Raw genomic sequence first — 18385 nt, 5'->3', positions numbered from 1 at the left:
CAAGTTTACCCAGAGGCACCTTGGAAGAAAGGGCTGGCGGTCTATTCCGAAAATTTGCCATTGAAAACCCTGTGAAACACAGTTCTACTCTGAGACACGTGGGGTTGCCATGAGTGGGGGACTGACTTGATGGCAGCTAACAACAATAATGCTCTGATGAGTGAGTGATTTTGTTTCTAGCTACTAGGGAGAGGAATGTTCTTCATGGTCTGCAGCTGCTCTCGGGGTTCCCTCAAACTTCAGGATCTCATGGCTACAGACTCTGGTCCCCTTCTCTTTCAGAATCAAGGTACTCCTCACTTTTGAGGCATGGGGATGGGAATTGCTGGTCACCTTTTCTTCGGGACACGTGCACACAGAGATATACATACAGACACCCTGGGGTTCACAATAGGCACAGACACCCATATGTCCATATGGGAGCACAAGACATATGTTGACCCACTGGCACATACTTATATATACAGGGACTCTCAGTTGGCACACTTGGCATGTTGCTCTTCTCCCAGGCTCACCTCTTTCCCTCTCTTCTCAACAAGTGAGTTTGCCTCCCTGAGGGACTGAATTACTGGGCAGAGGGCTGTGGGGATCATGGTCTCAAGGAACATCTAGCTGAACTGGCATAACATTGTTTATAAAGAAAATATTCTATAGTCTACTTTAGTGAGTAGCGTCTGGGGTCTTAAAAGCTTGCGAGTGGCCGTCTAAGATACTCCACTGGTCTCATGCCTTCGGGAGCAAGGGAGAATGAAGAAAACCAAAGACACAAGGAAAGGATTAGTCCAAAGGATTAATGGACCACAACTACCATGGCCTCCACCAGACTGAGTCCAGTACAACTAGATGGTGCCTGGCTAACACCACTAACTGCTCTGACAGGAATCATAATAGAGGGTCCTGGACAGAAGTGGAGAAAAATGTAGAACAAAATTCTAACTCACAAAAAAAGACCAGACTTACTGGCCTGACAGAGATTGGAGAAACCCCGAGAGTATGGCCCCTGGATATCCTTTTAGCTCAGTAATGAAGTCACTCCTGAGGTTCACCCTTTAGCCAAAGAGTAGACAGAGGCCCATGAAACTAAAGAGACTAAAGGGGCACACGAGCCCAGGGTCAAGGACTAGAAGGCTAGAGGGGACAGGAAAGCTGGTAGTAGGGAACCCAAGATCGAGAAGGGAGAGTGTCGATGTGGTAACCAGTATCACAAAGCAACATATGTACTAGTTGTTTAATGAGAAGCTAGTTTGTTCTGTAAACCTTCGTCTAAAGTATAATAAAAAAAAAAAGTGAATTTGCATTTGGATTTTTGTTAAGAAAAAATTCAATTAACACAGCTACCTACCTCTTCCCAGGCTTTGACAACCTCCAGCTCTGAACCTGGCTTAGTGTTTTTAGAGCAAGGGAAATCTGGCACAAGGAAATGCTGAGGCGCCACCTCGTGGATAAATCTCACAACTGCAGCTCAGGGGCACTTTTTCCCTCTCAGGTGAATCACCAGGACAAGCTTGGTCCTACCAAGTTAGCCTACACTCTGTTCCCATTCTGGAGTCCAGGGCTCTCTGACTATCCCTTATCAAAGTATAGAGCTCAGTCGGCCTTGTATTAAGTGACTTTCCGCAGGGTTTGGCTCCTCCGCTGCATGAGGAGAGCACCTTGGGAGCAGGGACCGTGGTTGTCACTTGCTTTGGGGCATCCCTTTCTCTTTTCTTCAGTTGATCTCAGTCACTCCCATGACCTCAAGGACGCTCTATACTGACAATTCCTAAATCTGTCATTCACCCAGACCTCTTTCCGAGCTCCAGACCATAGCAACCAACTGCCCCCTTGGATGTTCCACAAACAGCACAAATTCAGCATTTATGAAATTGAGCTTGTATTTCCCACAAACCCATTTCTCTTCCAGTGTTCCCCAGGGCAGTGAATAACCTTATTATCCACACGCTGAGCCAGGTCAGGAATCTGGAAGTTGTTCTTGGCTCTCCCTTTTCCTTCATCCCCTTTCACTTCCGATTAATCAATCACCAAGTCCTGTTAACTACCGTAATTCCTCTGAGTCGCACAAATGGTTTATGCTCGACTACTAATCTAGAGGTTGGCGGTTTGAACCCACCCAGTAGCACTCAAGAAGAAAGGCCTGGTAATCTGCTTCTGTAGCAATTACAGCCAAGAAAACTCTATGGAGTTCAGTTGTTCTCTGTAACACACGGGGTCACTATGAGTTGGAATTGACTTAACAGCAATGGGTTACCTGTACTTCTCCATCCCCACTGTCACTGTCTTAGCTCAGATGTCATCACCTGCCTCTGAGCTCCCTGCCTGAAGTTGTCCATCTTGCAGCCAAAGTCATCTTTCTAAGGGATGCAAACCAGATCACATTCAATCTGCTCAAAAAGCTGCAGTCTGATCCTTCAGCATGATCCTACATCTGGGCTTAGCAAGGCACACCTGGATTCCTGTAATTTGGTCTGTGTCTACCGGCCCAACCTTATCTGCTGCCACTCCCCACTTCACGCTAGAAATAATGAACTACTTGCAGCTGCCAAATTTGCATGCCTTTATACCTACAGTTCCTCTACCTGGCATGACCCTCCTCACCCTTCAGGTCTCAGAGCAAATACTTTCTCTGAGTTTTCCCCAGGCTCATTCAGCCAGGCTGAGGCTCTTGTCCTCCAGCTCCACTTTGTACTGACTTCCATATTTACATCTTCCCGGGCCATCTGTTATCTGTCTCCCTTCTAGGTTTTAGCTGCTTGAGGGCAGAGTCTGACTTTTCTTATTTGCCCCAGAGAATCCACACTAAGAACAGGGCTTTCAGTGTAGCCAGTAAATGAATGACTGTTCCCCTGTCTGCCTATGCATAGCCATCACAGGTTGGCATGTATGATGTGCTGAGCAAACGCTTGTGGCTTTAAGAGCCTAGGTGGAGAAGGCAGTCTGCAGAAGGTGGGCCTGAGACTGCTCTGGCTCCCCGACAGCATTGGCTCAGACCTGGCGAGGCAGTGGGTGCTTGGCTCCTGTCTTCTGCCAAAAGTCTAAGGCTCTTCCCCTTCTCACTTGGCATAGAAGAGAGGTGAACAGTTGGTAGTCCATAAGCCACTTATAGATGTTTTGTTACAACAGTAGTGATTTTTTAAAATAGTTGCCAACAATTAAAAATCAGGTTTCATGGAAAAATTAGGATTTCTGACTTTAAATACTGGGGGATCTGACAGTGCTGGGCCCACACTCCCTCTTGGCAACGACCTGTTGATGCCGAGGTGCAGCCACTACTTTCGGACATGGAGCAACAGATCCTCCACCAGGCCTGGCCCTGGAAATCTGAGTGTGTGAACCTGCTGCACCAGTGATGAGCCTGGGCTCATCAGTCAATGGCCGGCTTGGGGTCCTGGCCCAGGCACTCACTAGCTGCAACACTTCGAGCAAATCACTTATTGCCTTTGTGTCTTCATCTGTAAAATCGGGATAGCTGGTCCTTCTTCATAAGATTCTTGTGAGGGAAGAATGAGGTAACACCTGTGAAGTGTGCTTAGCAGAATGTGTGCAACAAGTGGGAGCTGTGAGCTGGTGGCATCTGGGAGAGACAAGGCATAGGACAGACCACGCAGGAGCCACCTTGTCACCAATGAACATTTATTGAGTGTCCACGTGTGCACAGCTTTGAACTTGGCGATCACTGAACGCACTGGGGGAAGGGAGGGTGGGTGAGCCAGGGATCATAAGGTAATCCCTGCTGGAGCCGCCAGTCGCGTCTCTGCAGAGAGGCCATAGCAGGGGTGGGAGTTAAAGCCAGGCACTGCGGTGGCGATGGGGTGCAGCCACTGGGGAAACATGCAGATTCTGGGGAAGTGTCCCTCCTGTTCCTGGCTCCAGCCAGGCCAGATGGCACCAGGGGACAGGGATCAGATGCTTAGGCATCCAAGCAGGGATAAGGAGAGGCAAAATAAATAATCCCCCAACCCCCATTGTCACTCTGCTGCAACATGACACAATAGCCTGGAGACCAGGGCCCAAGGACTCCTGGGTCTCCTCAAGGAAGCTCAGGTGGAAGAAGGGTTCCCACCCCGCACCAGGCCTGTCTGCCTCCAGTTTCCCTGGAGGGATGGGGGCAGTTCAGACCCTGGGTCACCGAAGTTGATAGGAAGAATTGTGATGTCAATGGCCTGAGCCTGCTCTCTACCCAAGGGTCCAAGGGTAAGAGCCAAAGGGCCAATTTAAAGGACGTGGACCTGGGGGGCCAGAGGGGGCACCACAGCCTAGGGGAGCCCACGCCCTGGCCGGCAGGGCACATGGGCTGAGGCCGTCAGCTCCTGCCAGCCCTGTCCCTCCCTCCTGTGGGGGAGCCAGACATTGGGCACAATGACACCTAGTGCCCCCTCCCTGGGGGCTGCTCCAACCTTCCCCAGCTTGGGGGGACAACCACATTGGTTTCCAAGCCAATCCCTGCCCCTGTGAGCGCCCAGGGGGCGGGATGCAGGTCCTTACACTTGAGGGGCAGGCACCATGCCCTTGCCCTCAGAAAAGCCAGAAAGCTGGGGGGTTTTTTTGGAGGGGAGCTTAGGGAGGGGGAATTCAGTTTGGGGGCTTCAGGGAAGATGCCTCCTTCCTCCTTCCCTTGGTGCCATCCCCGGGTCTGTCCCCAGTGGACACCCCTCAGGGCTCTGACAGGCACTGCTCCAGGGCGGCCATGCGATAGTGGCTGGCCGTCTCCTCACCCGCTTGCAGCCGCATAGCCTCCCGGCACAGCCGATTGGCCCGGGCCAGCTCCACCAGGACACCCTGATAGGCGGCCACCATCTCAGGCTTGACAGAGTTGGGGCTAACGCTGGCCAGCAGCTGCAGCAGCTCCTGTGGCCAGCGGGAGCGCAGGGCGGCAGGGGCCAGCCAGGGCAGCAGGGGCACACAGCCTGTGAAGGCCTGCATGCCCAGGAACCAGAGCTCCTGCAGGTCAGCCCAGATGCCCTCATAGTCAGGGGACAGGGCCAGCACTGCCTGGTCTGAGCCAGGTGAGGCCCGTGCCACGTGGGACTGTGAAAGGAAGAGGATGGCAGCTGCGAAGAAGCCTCTGGATGCTGGTGTCCCCTGAAGAGCTGGAAGGCAAGGAGAGTGTGGGGCCATAAACTGGTGGGCAAGCTGCTTTGTGAGACCCCACCTTTCCTTTCCTGTGTAGTTACACTTGGGGAGCTGAAGGCTTTCTGTTCAGAGGCAGCAGAGCCTGGAGTCAGACTGCCTGGGTTCAAACCCCACCTTTGACATTTTCTGTGTGACCCTGGGAAATTTATTTAACTTCTCTGGGTCTCAGTTTCTTCATTTGTAAAAACAGGACAATAGTGCTAATCTAAGAAGCCCTGGTGATCCAATTGTGAAAAGCTTGGTTGTTAACTGAAAGGTCGGTGTTTTGAAGCCACCAACGCTCCACAGGAGAAAGATGTGGCAGTCTGCTTCTGTAAAGATTTCAGCCTAGGAAACCCTATGGGGCAGTTCTATTCTGTCCTACAGGGTTGCTACGGATCAGAACTGACTTGATGGCACCCAACAGCAACAAAATCTCAGTACACTCAGCCTCCAAGACCTCTAAGGCACAGAAGGCGGGAGAATCCTCCAGTTGTCCTCATGGTGACCACAGCAGCTGCTCGGCCTAAGTGGCTGAGGAGGTTGCCCCCATTTGATTCTTGGGCCAGAAGGGGGAGCCAGCAAGGAACGTGAGCTGATGAGATGGCTTTTGCTTACCTGCCAGGCGGGAGTGCGCCCCCACACTGCAGAAGCTCTCCAGGAGACTATTAGTCTAACTTGGTGGCATTTGTGGGGGAGGCCAGAACTGGGGGGTGGACATAGTGGGTCTACTCAGGAGCCATGGAGGTTTAACCTGGGACTGTGGGAATTTGGGGGGCTTCTGGTCAACTGGGACATGCTCCCCTTCCCACTGCTGGGTGCCCTGCTGTGATCCCCACACAGGGAATGAAGAGGCAGCTGAGGGTACATTACACCCTGTTCCCAGACATCTGCTCAGCTTCTACAACCTGACAGATGGGGCACAGGGAACAGGCGGGGACAGAGGGACCCAAGCAGACACCCACGGCCAAAGTGGGAGACACAGAGGACTGGCAGGGGCTGGAGGGGCTGCCCCTCCCCATGTACTCTGCCTGAGTTGGGCAGAACTGGGGAGAAGGTGTGCACAGAGGAACACTGAGGGCTGATGCCTGCCACTGAGGGAGGTGAAGTACTGAGCAGAGAAAAACTTCAATGGAAGTGAGTCAGGTTTCTGACTCAAGGCCTGGGTGGGGGGCGGCCCCACCCTGAAAACACTGGATTCACGTTCCTGGGGCTGCTGGGAGTTCTAGGGGCCTATGCCTGCACCTCGGAGCAGGCCTGTACTTAACACCCACGAGACCTTGCCTTTAAAGTCTTCAAGAGGAAAGAACGTTGAAATTTTGGAAAGAAGGGTGGGGGTGGGGGATGACGAGTGTACTTCAGAAATTTTCTCTTGGTTGGAAAATTCTGCAAAACCATTTTCTGACAATGGTGACTTAGACCTAGAACAGAGGATGTCCACCCAGGTCTTCTGCCCCCACCCATTAGGACTGGGTCCCCAGGGCCTTACTTGGAGAGGTACTAAGGAGCCGGGCCATGAGGAGGCCCAGGGTGGCCACATTGGCGGCCAGCAGCAGCCTCCCCTGTTGCTGCACGAGCGCAGGCAGCGACGTCATCAGGGTGTTCATGAGAGATGTGAAGCAGGCGTCACGCCTGGGGAAGGAAGGGAGGGAAGCATGGGGAGAGGCGGGGGTTAGTAGAGCCACATTTGCCCTTTGGAAAACCTGGGATCCTAAGCCTCCAGCTTCGCTGGGCTAGGTTTTGGCAAGAAATTAGGCAGCAGGGTGAAGGGTTAACCCTGGGTCCCAAAATGGCATGTGGTGAATAAAGGCTGGGTTAGGGCTAGAGCAGGCAGACATGCCAGAGAGAACTCCTGGGGCTTCCAGGTATGCCAAATCCTTGTGCAGGGCTGGCATGTGTCTACTATATAAGACCCTTTCCGTCTAACGCTAACAGAAAACCATGGGCACAGGGAAGCAAAACAAGAGGCTGAGGTCTGAGGCAAGTTTGAGCAGCCCCCTCTGTCTTCTCCCAGCTCCCACCGCCAGCTCCTCCCGAGTCCCTCACTTGATCAGCCCTGGCGCGGTGACCACGAGGTTGAGAAAGATATGGCAGCAGGTCTGCAGGCTGATCTCCACGCTGTCAGGCAGCACTGAGGTGTCGTGGCCAGGGGATGTGAGTTCCCACTGCTGCAGAAAATACTTGCACAGGAGTGAGGGGGCCCCCTCCTTGATCAGGATCTCCCGGGGCCCATCTTCCACTGTCAGGTGGCACCAGCCAGGTAGAAGGAGTCTGGGGGTGTGGAAGGGATAGACGTATGTGGGGTTGGAAGAGATGAAGGCACAAGGATTCCCTTTCTGGGGACAACCCATCTAAGAGAAATGGAAGTTGGGGAGAAGGACACATCCTTAGAGGGACCACAGAAAAAGCACAAGCTTTGGAGTTACTTAGGCCTAGGACCAAACTTGGGCCCTGCCACCTAATGTAGCTTTGAGCAAGTTACTTTACCTCTTTAAGCCTCTTTAAAATGGGGATAGGCCTCATGCCACAGATATGCTTTGGTAAAGGGAAGAGCAAAATGCCCGGCACATAGTAGGTGCCCAATAAATGTGCGTTCTCTTTTTATACGGAAATTTGGGGTTGGCAAGTGATATTTGGCAGTCCAGGAGTCCCAGGAGAACAGGCCTCCTTGAACAGAAACAATCCGATAAGAAATCTCATGCCCCAGTCAGGAGTCTGATATAGCCCAGTTTGGGGAAGGGGTCCTTGTGTTATACTTTTCTCAGAACAAGGTCTAGGTGGACAGACTATGACTGCAAACTCACCGGAGAGCATCCCCTGGCCAGGTGGACCCTGGGGTGGTGGGGGAGATGGCCAGGTTGGCCACCTGCTGGGAGAGGTCATTGGTCTCTTCCACCTCCTCGTAGAGGCTCTTGGCATAGCGGACAAGGAAGGGCAGCAGCTGGCAGACCTCCTTGCGCAGGGATGAGGTCTCCTCAGCCAGCCAGGCGCCCAGGATCCGCACCGAGGCAAACACAAAGGGCTCCTTCTGCTTCTCCGGCCCCACCTGTTGCCACAGGACCCCCCGGAGATAATGTAGGACCAGAGGCCCTCCCCTGTTTGGCTAGCCTGTTGGCCACCCCAGAAATAACACAACTAGGAGGGAGTTCTAGCCTATAAGCTCTTCAGAGGCAGGCACCAAGCCTTGTTCTGCCCTATGTACCCAGCACCTAACACATGGCAGAGGCATATCCAACAGGGGCCTGTCCTGGGGCATATACTCAGTGCAAGTCTGCGGAGTGAGCTGGACCTCAGACGAAACGCCCCACGCTCACTGGGACTCAAATCACATCCTAATCCCCCCTACGCCCCACCTCTGCTTCATCTCAAGGCTAGAAGGAAGCTCCTAAGTCCAAAGCTCAGGAAACACTCCTCTATAGCAGCTCTGACATGGGGTGGGAGGACAGGTCCCTGGCTACCATGTTAACACCCCCAATGGTGGGAGTGATGGGAGATGTTCCTTCTCGGGCTAAATTAGAAAAGACAATGAGAGCTTGGCATGGCTTGTGGGCTACATGGCCACAAGTTCAGTGGCTATAGCAGTCCAGTCAAGTGACCAAAGTGAAGACTGAACCCCTGTGGGACAGGAAGGCTGGACACTCGGACAAGGAGAAAGGAGGTAACTACAGAGGGGGTCAAATAGAGTCAGCTGAACCTCTACAGAGGCCAGAAACCAGGCAGCCTTGCTCTCTTTTCCTGTACCATTATCAGTTTGTATGTGTGCGTATATAAAACAATGTTACACACGTATATAAAACAAAGTTACAGATGGAACAGAACAGACTGCTTCAATTTTGTGTGTGTTTTGGGGAGAGGTGTTCCTTGTATAGTGTGTGTCGGGAGGAGGGCTGTTGTGTGGGTGGGAGGTTACTGTGTTGTGTGTGTGTACTGTGAGGTGAGTGCGCATATGGTGTGTGGTATGGTGCTTGTGTGGAGGCTCCGGGAGAAGGGAGGGAGTGGAGGAAGGCCTGGCCACACACTACTCCCTGGAGTGCCTGCCGCAGTATCAGCCTGTGTGGACAAGCATCTTTCCTATTTCCCATCACACCAAGGGGCAGGAGCTTTACTTGCCCCTTCCCCTTGCCTTCTGGCTCCTGCATTGGCTCCCTCTACCCCAGTATCCCTCTATGGGCTGCAACACCCTTACCTGCTGCAGGTAGTGAATAACAGCCCCAATGGCCTCCTTCATGACGCTCACGAGCTGCACCTTCTGGGGCTCCTTAAGCAGGGACTGCTCACAGCGGGTGCACTCCTGGATGCCCAACTCCATAAGGGCATAGCAGGCGGTCACTACATCCTCTTTCACCTCTGAGCTTGTCTCCTCCAGTGCCAGCCGTACCTCCACGCACGCCAGGTTCACCAGCAGGGCCAGGAACTTGCTCCCAGAGCTGCCTGCCGGGATCCAGTCAGAGCCGCAGGCGTGTGCCAGGCGGGCTGCCAGCTTCAGAGCAGGATTGCGCTGCCAGGAGCTCAGCTTGCTACCCAGGATGCGTGCCAGCCCGGCCTGCAGATCCCGGAGGCATTCAGGGGGCACGGTTGTTGGGGGCAGAAAGAGGGGCAGCAGCTGGCAGAGCTCAAACTTGCTGGCATCCTCGGCTTTCTGGAAATCTTCACTGAGGCCTCGCAACACGGCCAGCAGGTCGGGCTCTGCCTCCTTCCAGCACTGGGTCTCGGCAGCGGCCAGCAGCCCCACCAGCAGTGCCAGGGCCTGGTCAAAACCATAGCCATGCCCCAGGTATGCCTGACAGAGGGCAGACACGGTGCCACCAGCAATGAGGTGCCGGGGCCCGCGGGCTGTGCCCGCCACAGCCGTCAGGCACTGGTAGGTGTCATCAATCATGGAGCGGCGGGCAGCGTCGTCAGGGTCCCCCCGGGCTGTGAGGAAGGTGCTAAGGATGGGGATCTTGTTCAGGACCTGGGGATGGGCGGCCAGCTCAGGGTCACTGCAGAAGCATGCCAGCAGGGCAACACCCAGGGCCCGCAGAACGTGGTCAGGGCAGCCATCTGGTGCCTCCTTGGTGGTCAGGAGGCGATTGGGGAAGGTAAAGCCGACGGCATCAAAGATCCGCCGACGAGTTTTCGCATCAATGTCACCTGCTTTGACTGCCTTGGTCACCTATGGGGGGGATGTACTGTCAGCAGGATGAAAAAAGAGGCAACCAAGACTGTCCCTTCCCCGCACCCTGGGACACTGAGGACTAGCAAGATTAGGTTGTGCAATGGGACTCACTCTGGGTCAGGAAGCCTCCCAGAGATCATCTCATCCTTCCTTCTCCCCAGAAGTGGAGAGGTGTGGCCTCTGGGATCCCTCTCCTCTAAGATCACCTCTGAGCAAGGAAAGTCCAGTCTTCCTCGACCATTCATTCTGACATCTTACCACCTGGTCAGTTGGGAGGGTCTTTCTGATGCCTAACCTAGATGCCCACAACCTGACTTGGAAAACACTCAGAACTCAGCGCTTAAAATTCCCCCAGGATTTAGGGTCCTCCCTAATTGCTCTCTCCAAAGAAGTCTCTGATCCATTCCCGCCACCTTCTCAGGGGAAATGGCTCCTGTGTTTCGCTGCTCTGCTGTCAAAACATTTTCCCTTAAATTTCACCTAAACACCTCCTCTGCTGCAGTGTGAGCCCTTGACTCGGGAACCTTCTCCCTGTTGCCATGGCAAACAAGCAGCGGCTGTTCTCCCTCCTCCCTTTACCCCCCACACACCAGCTCCCCCCCCTCCCCGCCCTCCCAGCACTGCAGCTCCTGCTCTGCTGTCCCCAGCTTGGGTTGCTCCAACAAGGCTAAGCCCCAAACCAGCTCCCTTATCCTCAACCTACCTATTGCCACCCTGGTCATCCATTAGGGTCCCTCCCCAGTCACTTCTAGTCCTGCTACTCTCTCCACCCCGAGAGCACCCATCCCCAGCCCTCAAGTACTTTGCACTAGTTACTACCTGCTGCTGTTACCCTATGAGTCAGCTCCCATCTGCTCTGGGACGCCCCAGAGCAGCCCAGGCAGCCTCCTCAAAGGCCCCAGGGGCCACAAACCTTCTTCACCTCCATTCTCCTCTTTGCCCCCATTCTCAGAGGAGCAAATAAGAGTCCAAAGGAAGGGGTCTTGGGCCTCTTTGGTGTCTCCGGGGTCCCAGCACCACCTATATATCCTTGGGGACTTATTGACCTCATTCCTAGGAAGCCTAACCACCCAGCCCTTCCCACCTCCCAATTTTCAGCCAGTTCCTTACTAGCAGCAGGGCTGCAAACTGCTCACTGTCATTCTTGGCCTCACGGAGGGCTCCCAGGTAGCGCTCCAGGGTGGGGTTTCGGCTCTCTGCCTGGTTCAGAGCTGGCTCACAATCCGAGGCCATGGTGCCCGCCTTGCCCAACTGTGAACACAAGAGGGACTGAGCATCCCTCTGCAGATGAGGGGCGGGGGTGGGGGCGGGAGTGGTGGATGGGGGGAAGGATTAGCACAGAGGGAGGGGAAAGCCAGAGGAGGTGGGGTACTCAGGACTGACCTCCCTCAGGGCAGCCTTTTTAAGGGGCTGGACCTGAAAATCCTTAGGTATGAGGAAGGGACCCTGGTCCAAGGTCACCTCCAGAAAGCGGGAAAGGACCATGCATCCTGCTGCTCAGCTGGACAGCTCTCCTCACCAGTCTCTTAGGGTGGGAGGGGACTGGCCCAACTGCTCAGCTGCCCCCTGGCACCAGAAGCTCAGTTTTATCTCCCTCCATCAAGGCACACATGGAAGGTGTGGTAAGGACAGACAGCGAGGAATGGAGACATACAGGGGTGAAGTTCGATTATCCGGGTTCAGGGTAACAAGGGGGAACAGGGCATCATAGGCTGCCTTTCCCCTCTCTTCTTCAGAGAACGCAGGGGATAATTTTCAGTAGAAGTGAGCAGACACGGTGCAGACCAGGGAAGGCTTGGAGGCCCCTCTGGGGACCCCACCCCTCTAGCCAGGGCTCACAGACGCCCCCGCAGGCTCCTTGCCTCCTTTCCTCTCCCTCCCTCGGGCAGAGGCTGCAGCAGCAGCAGAAGCAGCAGAATTAACCCCTTGGCTCCCTCTCCTCACCCTCCCGGCCCTGCTACCAGCCTGTGGATGCTGGCATAGGCTGGAGAAGCAAGAAGGGGTCCCGGGTAGCTCCCAGGACAACGGAGAATCCAAAAGCCGGATAATCGAAGAGGGGCTGCTGGGATGGGGAGATGAGAAGGGGAGGAGGGTTCCTGGCGGTCACCACCTGTCCCGCCGCAGCCAGGTCACAACACGACATTGATGAAGTCACGACAGAGCGGCGATGAGATCACACTTCACGATGGCGCGGTGATGTCACGCAGAGATCACGGCAAAATCACGACATGGGACAGCCCCCAAAGATGACAGGGCAAATTAAAAAATTATATAGATATATATTGAAAAAGGCTGTGACAAAATGGAGTCTCGACAGGGCACGATGATGTCGCGATATGGCGCGATGGAGTCGCGATAGGGTCCCCGGGGTGTGTCGCATCGATCAGCGCCCGCTTGGAGAGGTCCTAGCTGGGATGCAGGGGAGGGCCTGAAAGGGGCTGAGCTCACCAGGCTGCTGCCCGGAGCGGCGAAGTCTTCTCCGAGCGCGATGCTCCGAGAGCCTGGGGCCGCTACTGGGGCCGTTGCTCACGCCGTGTTGCCCACTCCGGGCTCCGGGCTGCCGCAGCTCCACCCCCACCCCCGCATCGCTCTCGACCAATCCGCAGCGACTTCACTTCGGGCTTTGGCCAATAGCGCGGCTGGGCGCTAAGCCGTAGCGGGTGCTGCCGTTGTCGCCATCTTGCTTGTGGGTATTCCCCGATTCCGGGACCTCGGGCTCCTGCGGGGTAAACAAAGTGCAGACTGCCTCTGGAGAGCCAGAGGCTAAAGGTTAGGGGTCCAGATTCCTTCGCATGGGCGTAGTTCTATCCTCCCAGCAGTGCCCCTCCTCCCCTTCGGGCTCCCGGCTTGAATTACGCTTCCGGGGGAAGGCGGCCTTGGTTAGCTTGGAAGAATGTATTTCCGGGTTGAGCCCAGGGAGGTGGGAAGAGGCGGCGTTTCCGGCGACCGTCGCTGCCCTAGGAGGCTGAGGCGAGAGGGAGCTGTCCAGGTTGGGAGCCCGCACAACCTTCTTTCTCTTCCTCCTCCTCTGGGTGAGGGGAGCGAAGGTTGGGCCCCGACCCCATGGACCGGGAGGAGGCGGAGGCCGCCGATAGCTGGGGCCCCGCTGTGCGGCCCTGAGCCCCGGTAGGTGGCCGGGGGCGGCTCGTTGCCAGGCCGAGGACCATGAGCTCAGGGGAGGGGCTGGCGGGGTGGGCGATTCTGGGTGTGCACAGGCTGGGTGTTGTGTGACCCCCTGGCCCGGCCAGGTTAGCCAGCCGCTTCTGGCCTTGGAGGTGTGGAGCACCAGTCCCAGGCTGAACCCCGTTTCTCTCGGGCTCTGGCCTATCATCCAGTCCCTCTTTCACCAAACAGTCTGACAGACCGGACTCGGGGCGCTCCAGCCCTTCTTCCATCTTCTACCTCTGCATCCTCGCCCTTAGCTGCTGTCTCCGTTGTGTGGTCTCCCCACCCGGACAGAAAGTCGATGCAGGATAAGGGGGCGGGGTTGAGCACGAGGTGTAAATAATGTTAGGAGACCTGCGTTATTCAGAATTTTGAAGATTATGCTTCAGAGAGGGTCCTGTGGTGGCTGCATTGAGCACAAAGGTGAAATGAAAGGAAGTCAAAAGAGAAGACCTCAGGCAGAATTTCAGGAAAGCTTTACCTTCTCTCACGTCATGGTGGTCGTGCCCAACCAACAATAACGAAGTTAGTGAGGAGCGTTAGCAGACTCTCCTTGTGGCTTATGTGATTAACAGACTGGAAACTAGGAACAAACTAGAAAGACGACCTCCGAGAACAATCTGTTAGTTTTTCCAGCTATTTGGAAAACAGTGTCTGCAAATATAAGCAAAGCTATTCATGGCAGTCTGTTGTGTAACTTTCCCAAATATCTGAGACTTTTTTTAAAAAGAGCTTTATTCTTGATTACGCATACCAGCTGAACAGGCTGCTTCAGCCGTGCTCTGTCATTGTTCAAACATATCTTATCGCTTTGTACATAAATGGAATTCCACGTATGTAGCTGACAGACTGAACTATGATACATCCCCCATCAACCTGAAGTATTAAGTAAACATTACCCCCTGCTCTGTCTGAACAGCTGCTGCAACAGAGAGTGCTTTTATTTCTGGTGTACTTGTAACGCCCTAAATGCCAGAACTGTTGCAAGCTTTTCTAGTTTCATTTGTAAAGTATTGTGGGGGTGTGTGTTCTCTCTCTGGCTTGTTACCCTTTGATTCTCTAACAAACCGTTTATATCTTGATGATTTGTTCCGTTGTTCCTGCCTCTGGTCAGCAAGATCTTAACTGGACCCTAGGAGTGATTTGTGGCCTTAGACATTTGTAGGTTTCAGAGGAATGACTGGTTTAGAGTTCAGATGAAATGAGCTCTTCCTCTCTCTTATTCATGTTTTGTAAAACACAGTGCTTGCTAGCCCAATGGTGTTTATTACTCCTGTTTTTGAAACCTATTCATTTCTGTGTCTGTTGCCTACCTGTCAGGCTATTGATGACAGGTGTTGAGTCACCTTGAGTTTAAGATCCTTTTGTGGCAGGCAGAACTGTGTTGGGTAAGATCCATACACACACACATACGCTTGTTCACTCACCCATCCCAGCTTGGCGGGCTAGAGAAGTTGCTGGATATACTTATAACTCTGGCTCCATTTCATAATCTCTTGAACATGTCTTTGGTCCCTACACCTCCTTTCTGCCCTCTGCTTCCTAACACAGCTACAAAACAACTAGAAATAGAAGTGGATGGAAGTGAATGAGAAAGATGAAGTCATTCAGTGAAAGCCTTTTTTTGGGTGGTCTGCACCTCAGTTTTGCAGCAGTATGTGTGTGTGTCCCCTGGAATTAGTCAGCACTGATATCCAACCCAAGCAATGCCAGTCAATCTCCCTGTATGCTGGCTGGGGAGTGAGGGTGGGGTGGGGTTGTCAGCTTGTGCCCTTTGCCAGGTGTGGCTGACAGGTGCACATTTAGGGCAGAAGATTTTTGAACTGCTTCTTAAAAACATGATCGGCTCTGAGTGTTGCCAAGATTTACGTAATAGTTTATACAGTGTATTGAAGTTGTGTAAGAGGGAAGAAATTTATGGAAAACCAATTTCCCTGCTGGAAGGGGCCCAAGTCACTTGGCCACTAGATTCTAGAGTAGCTAGCACACTGCCTGGCACATAATAGGGTCTGTGTAAAATATTTGTTGAATGTATATATGAATTTAAGCCAGGAATTGCAAATGATTCTAGGGACCAGGGAGGTAACATGGAAGTGTCAACTGGATAGATTTTTAAGATAATGGTGGGGACAGTAGCACACTGGAGAGTACATGCCCTGCCTAAAAACAATCACATTTTAAAAATTAAGAAATTCTGGGTCAGGCAGAACCCTCAGATCAGTTGATCTTGACAGTCCAACCTCTTCTTTTCGTAGGTAAGAAAGTATGTTTGGCTGAAGTAACAAAGCTGGTAGTAGCAGAGTTAGAACTAAAACTCGGATCTTCTTTCTTCTAGGCTGATACTCTTTCTGTTCTACCACAAAGGTAGTTTACTCTTAAATTAGCAAATAATGGAATATAAAGTATTTCAGGTTTATAATGGATTCATTTCATATCCCTTGTGGTGTTGGTAATCTGGTGATTATACGCTGTGCCAAAGCTCAGATTTAAAATTTATGGGCAAGGATGAACACTGAAAGACAGATTTGCAATTTTTCTTCCTCTAATCTGTCTATATTTTCTAGCATTCCACATTTTCAGGAATCAGTTATTAGTTACTTGGCATATAATCTCTCTTTCTTTTAGTGTACTGGTTCTGCGTATGCGGAAGGCCATGGAGAAGAGACTGGGAGCCAAGCCAAGTCCTGCTTCCTGGATTTTATCAAGATATTGTTGGCAGACACCCGTGAAGTGGTTGAGAAACCTGTACCTGTTTTATACTTGTTTCTGCTTCAGTGCTCTGTCATTGTCAACAGGTACCATTTTCTCTCTAGATTTAAGCTTAAAAACAAAAAACGAGAAAAAAGCATTCTGTGTATGAGTCCTTCAGTTCATTTAAAAGACTTTCTAAAAGTCTTTTTTTCTTGTCAGTTTTTTGGTTGGCATTATTCCTTTTTCAGAGTGTGGAGTGTGAGAAAACAGCAATTTGAGAAAGACTTCTGAGTATGCTGCCATTTTGGGCTGAAAAGCAATCTGGTAAATGATAGAAATGGTCATTCTTTTGGTGGACATTTAATTTGTTGGGATTTATTTGTTTTGTTTTGGAACCAGATATTAAATTGGATTCTTTTTCATATGGAAGATGATTTTGAGATTCGATAAAGGTGTAATGAAAAGAAAAAGATTTCAGAGTTACACAGACCTGGGTCGTGGGGTTTGATGTCCCACTTAATAACTGTAAAACCTTGGGCAAGTTACCTAAAATTTCCAACAAAGATTGGTCTCTATTAACCTAGAGCAACAGAGGAAGAAGAAGAGCCAGGAAGAGGATATGGAATGTGTAGCTAATTGCCTCCTTTGCCATAAGACCAGGAGAACTGGATGGTGCCCAGCTACCCTTACTGAACATTTTGGTCAATGATTCCATAGGAGAATCCTGATCAAAATGGGGAAAATGCAGAATTTCAAATTCTTATGGACTCCAGACTTTCTGGATCCATGGAGGCTGGATGAACCCCTGAAACTATTGCCCTGAGACAGTCTTTAAACCTTGAACCAAAAACACTCCCTGAAGTCTTCTTAAAACCAAACAATAGTTTAGCTTAACTGGTAAAAAATGTCTGCCTTGAGCATTATACTATTTGAAGAACTATATGAGATCAAGTTGACAACAGCGTCTTGAAAGATTAAATAGGAACCTTAGAGGGCACTGAGTTTATGTCAATGGGTGAGGAACAACTCAGAAAAGGAAGGTGAGAATGGTTGCACAACTCAAGGAATGTAATCAGTGTTACTGAATTGTACATGTAGAAATTGTTGAATTAGTGTATGCTTTGCTGTATGTATTCTCAACAATAACAACAAAATAAAATTTAAAATTCTGAGGAAGGATAATACCTACTTCATAGCTTGATGTGTGGGATAATATAATAAAGTATATAGTGCAACACTGTACATGTAAGTCAGTGGTACTTTGCTCCCTTCCCTTCCCTTCCCTTCTCTCTTTCTTTTTCTTCCTTTCCTTTCACTTTAGAACCTACACTTACAGGGAGAATGTATTCCCTGGTTTTTCCTTAGAAAGGGGCCATGCTGATAGATTTCATAAGGTATGCTTTTCTCCTGCAGATTATTTCATCAGGCTAGAGCCTCTTGCCAGGAAACAGTGCCAAGAAGGCTAAATTTCAAAGGAGAATACCCTTACCTTCTGTTTTTTTTTTTCCTGTCAGTTTTTTTGTTGGCATTGGTCCATTCTGAGTTTGGAGTGTGAGAAAATAGCAATTTGAGAAAGACTTCTGTGTATGCTGCCATTCTGGACAATGACCAAAAGCCTTCTGCTGTGGAGATCACTGTCAGGGATAACTAGTATTCAGGCTTTTGCATCAATAATTGTAAAGGTTTCTGTTGTTGTTTTTAATAGGAATTGGTGGTCACAATCTTGAAAATCAAGTAATTACTGTATTTAGCAATTTCAGTAACATCAGCTTTGGGGTTTTTGTTGTCCTGCAGTGGTGGCTGATGATTGCATAATTATAGAGGTTGAAATTGCAGTTGACAGAAAGCTGACCTAAATATTTTTACCCCAGATGATGTTTTGCTAGGACAGCTGACTATTTCAGGCCAGCATTTTATGTAAGATCATTTGAATTAAATAAGTAACTGACTTAGCACCACCAGACTCAGAAAATCACACTTTTTGAAGTGTAGCTATCATACACTGGGCTCTTGGCTGTAAACATTGCATACCTTTCTTCATTTAATCCTCAAGATAATCCTGGAACAGATAGTTTTATTCTCATTTTATAGATGAGGAAGTTGAGGCCCAGAGAGGCAAAATGACTTGACCACGGTCACACAGCAAGGACATGACAGAGCAGGATTCTAAACCCAGGTTTGTCCACTTTAGAGCTCACGCTCTCTCTTCTGCTTCTCTGCCTTATAAGCACAGGTGATCTTTTGGAGGACCAAAGATAATTT

The 18385-nt window shown here is 51.3% G+C and overlaps 2 protein-coding genes across 7 annotated transcripts in view; one reads left to right on the top strand and one right to left on the bottom strand.

Annotated features, from left to right (window-relative positions):
• Window positions 1-1320: 1320 nt before the first annotated feature.
• Window positions 1321-12917, bottom strand: NCDN (neurochondrin). Its single transcript, XM_003415490.4, has 7 exons — window positions 12378-12917; window positions 11378-11518; window positions 9296-10264; window positions 7914-8155; window positions 7156-7380; window positions 6599-6741; window positions 1321-5087 (listed from the first exon to the last, which is right to left on the bottom strand). The coding sequence occupies exons 1-7, from the start codon at window positions 12408-12410 to the stop codon at window positions 4651-4653; spliced, it is 2190 nt and encodes a 729-aa protein (XP_003415538.1). The 5' UTR covers window positions 12411-12917; the 3' UTR covers window positions 1321-4650.
• Window positions 12918-13032: 115 nt separating this feature from the next.
• KIAA0319L (KIAA0319 like) overlaps window positions 13033-18385 on the top strand; it is a 117647-nt gene continuing 112294 nt past the window's right edge. For 4 of the 6 annotated variants that reach the window (XM_003415489.4, XM_064281694.1, XM_064281692.1 and 1 more), the window contains exons 1-2: window positions 13033-13393; window positions 16058-16227. In XM_003415489.4, the coding sequence (XP_003415537.3) occupies window positions 13161-13393; window positions 16058-16227 (403 nt within the window). In that variant the 5' untranslated portion in view covers window positions 13033-13160. Of the gene's footprint in view, window positions 13394-16057; window positions 16228-18214; window positions 18300-18385 lie in introns of those variants that run through there. The other 2 variants (XM_064281693.1, XM_064281696.1) reach the window with 2 other exon arrangements.

The sequence above is a fragment of the Loxodonta africana genome, chromosome 3 (assembly GCF_030014295.1).
Source record: "Loxodonta africana isolate mLoxAfr1 chromosome 3, mLoxAfr1.hap2, whole genome shotgun sequence".
Taxonomy (NCBI): Eukaryota; Metazoa; Chordata; class Mammalia; order Proboscidea; family Elephantidae; genus Loxodonta; species Loxodonta africana.
Note: the sequence above shows the minus strand (reverse complement) of the source record. Positions and strands in the feature narration are given on the sequence as shown.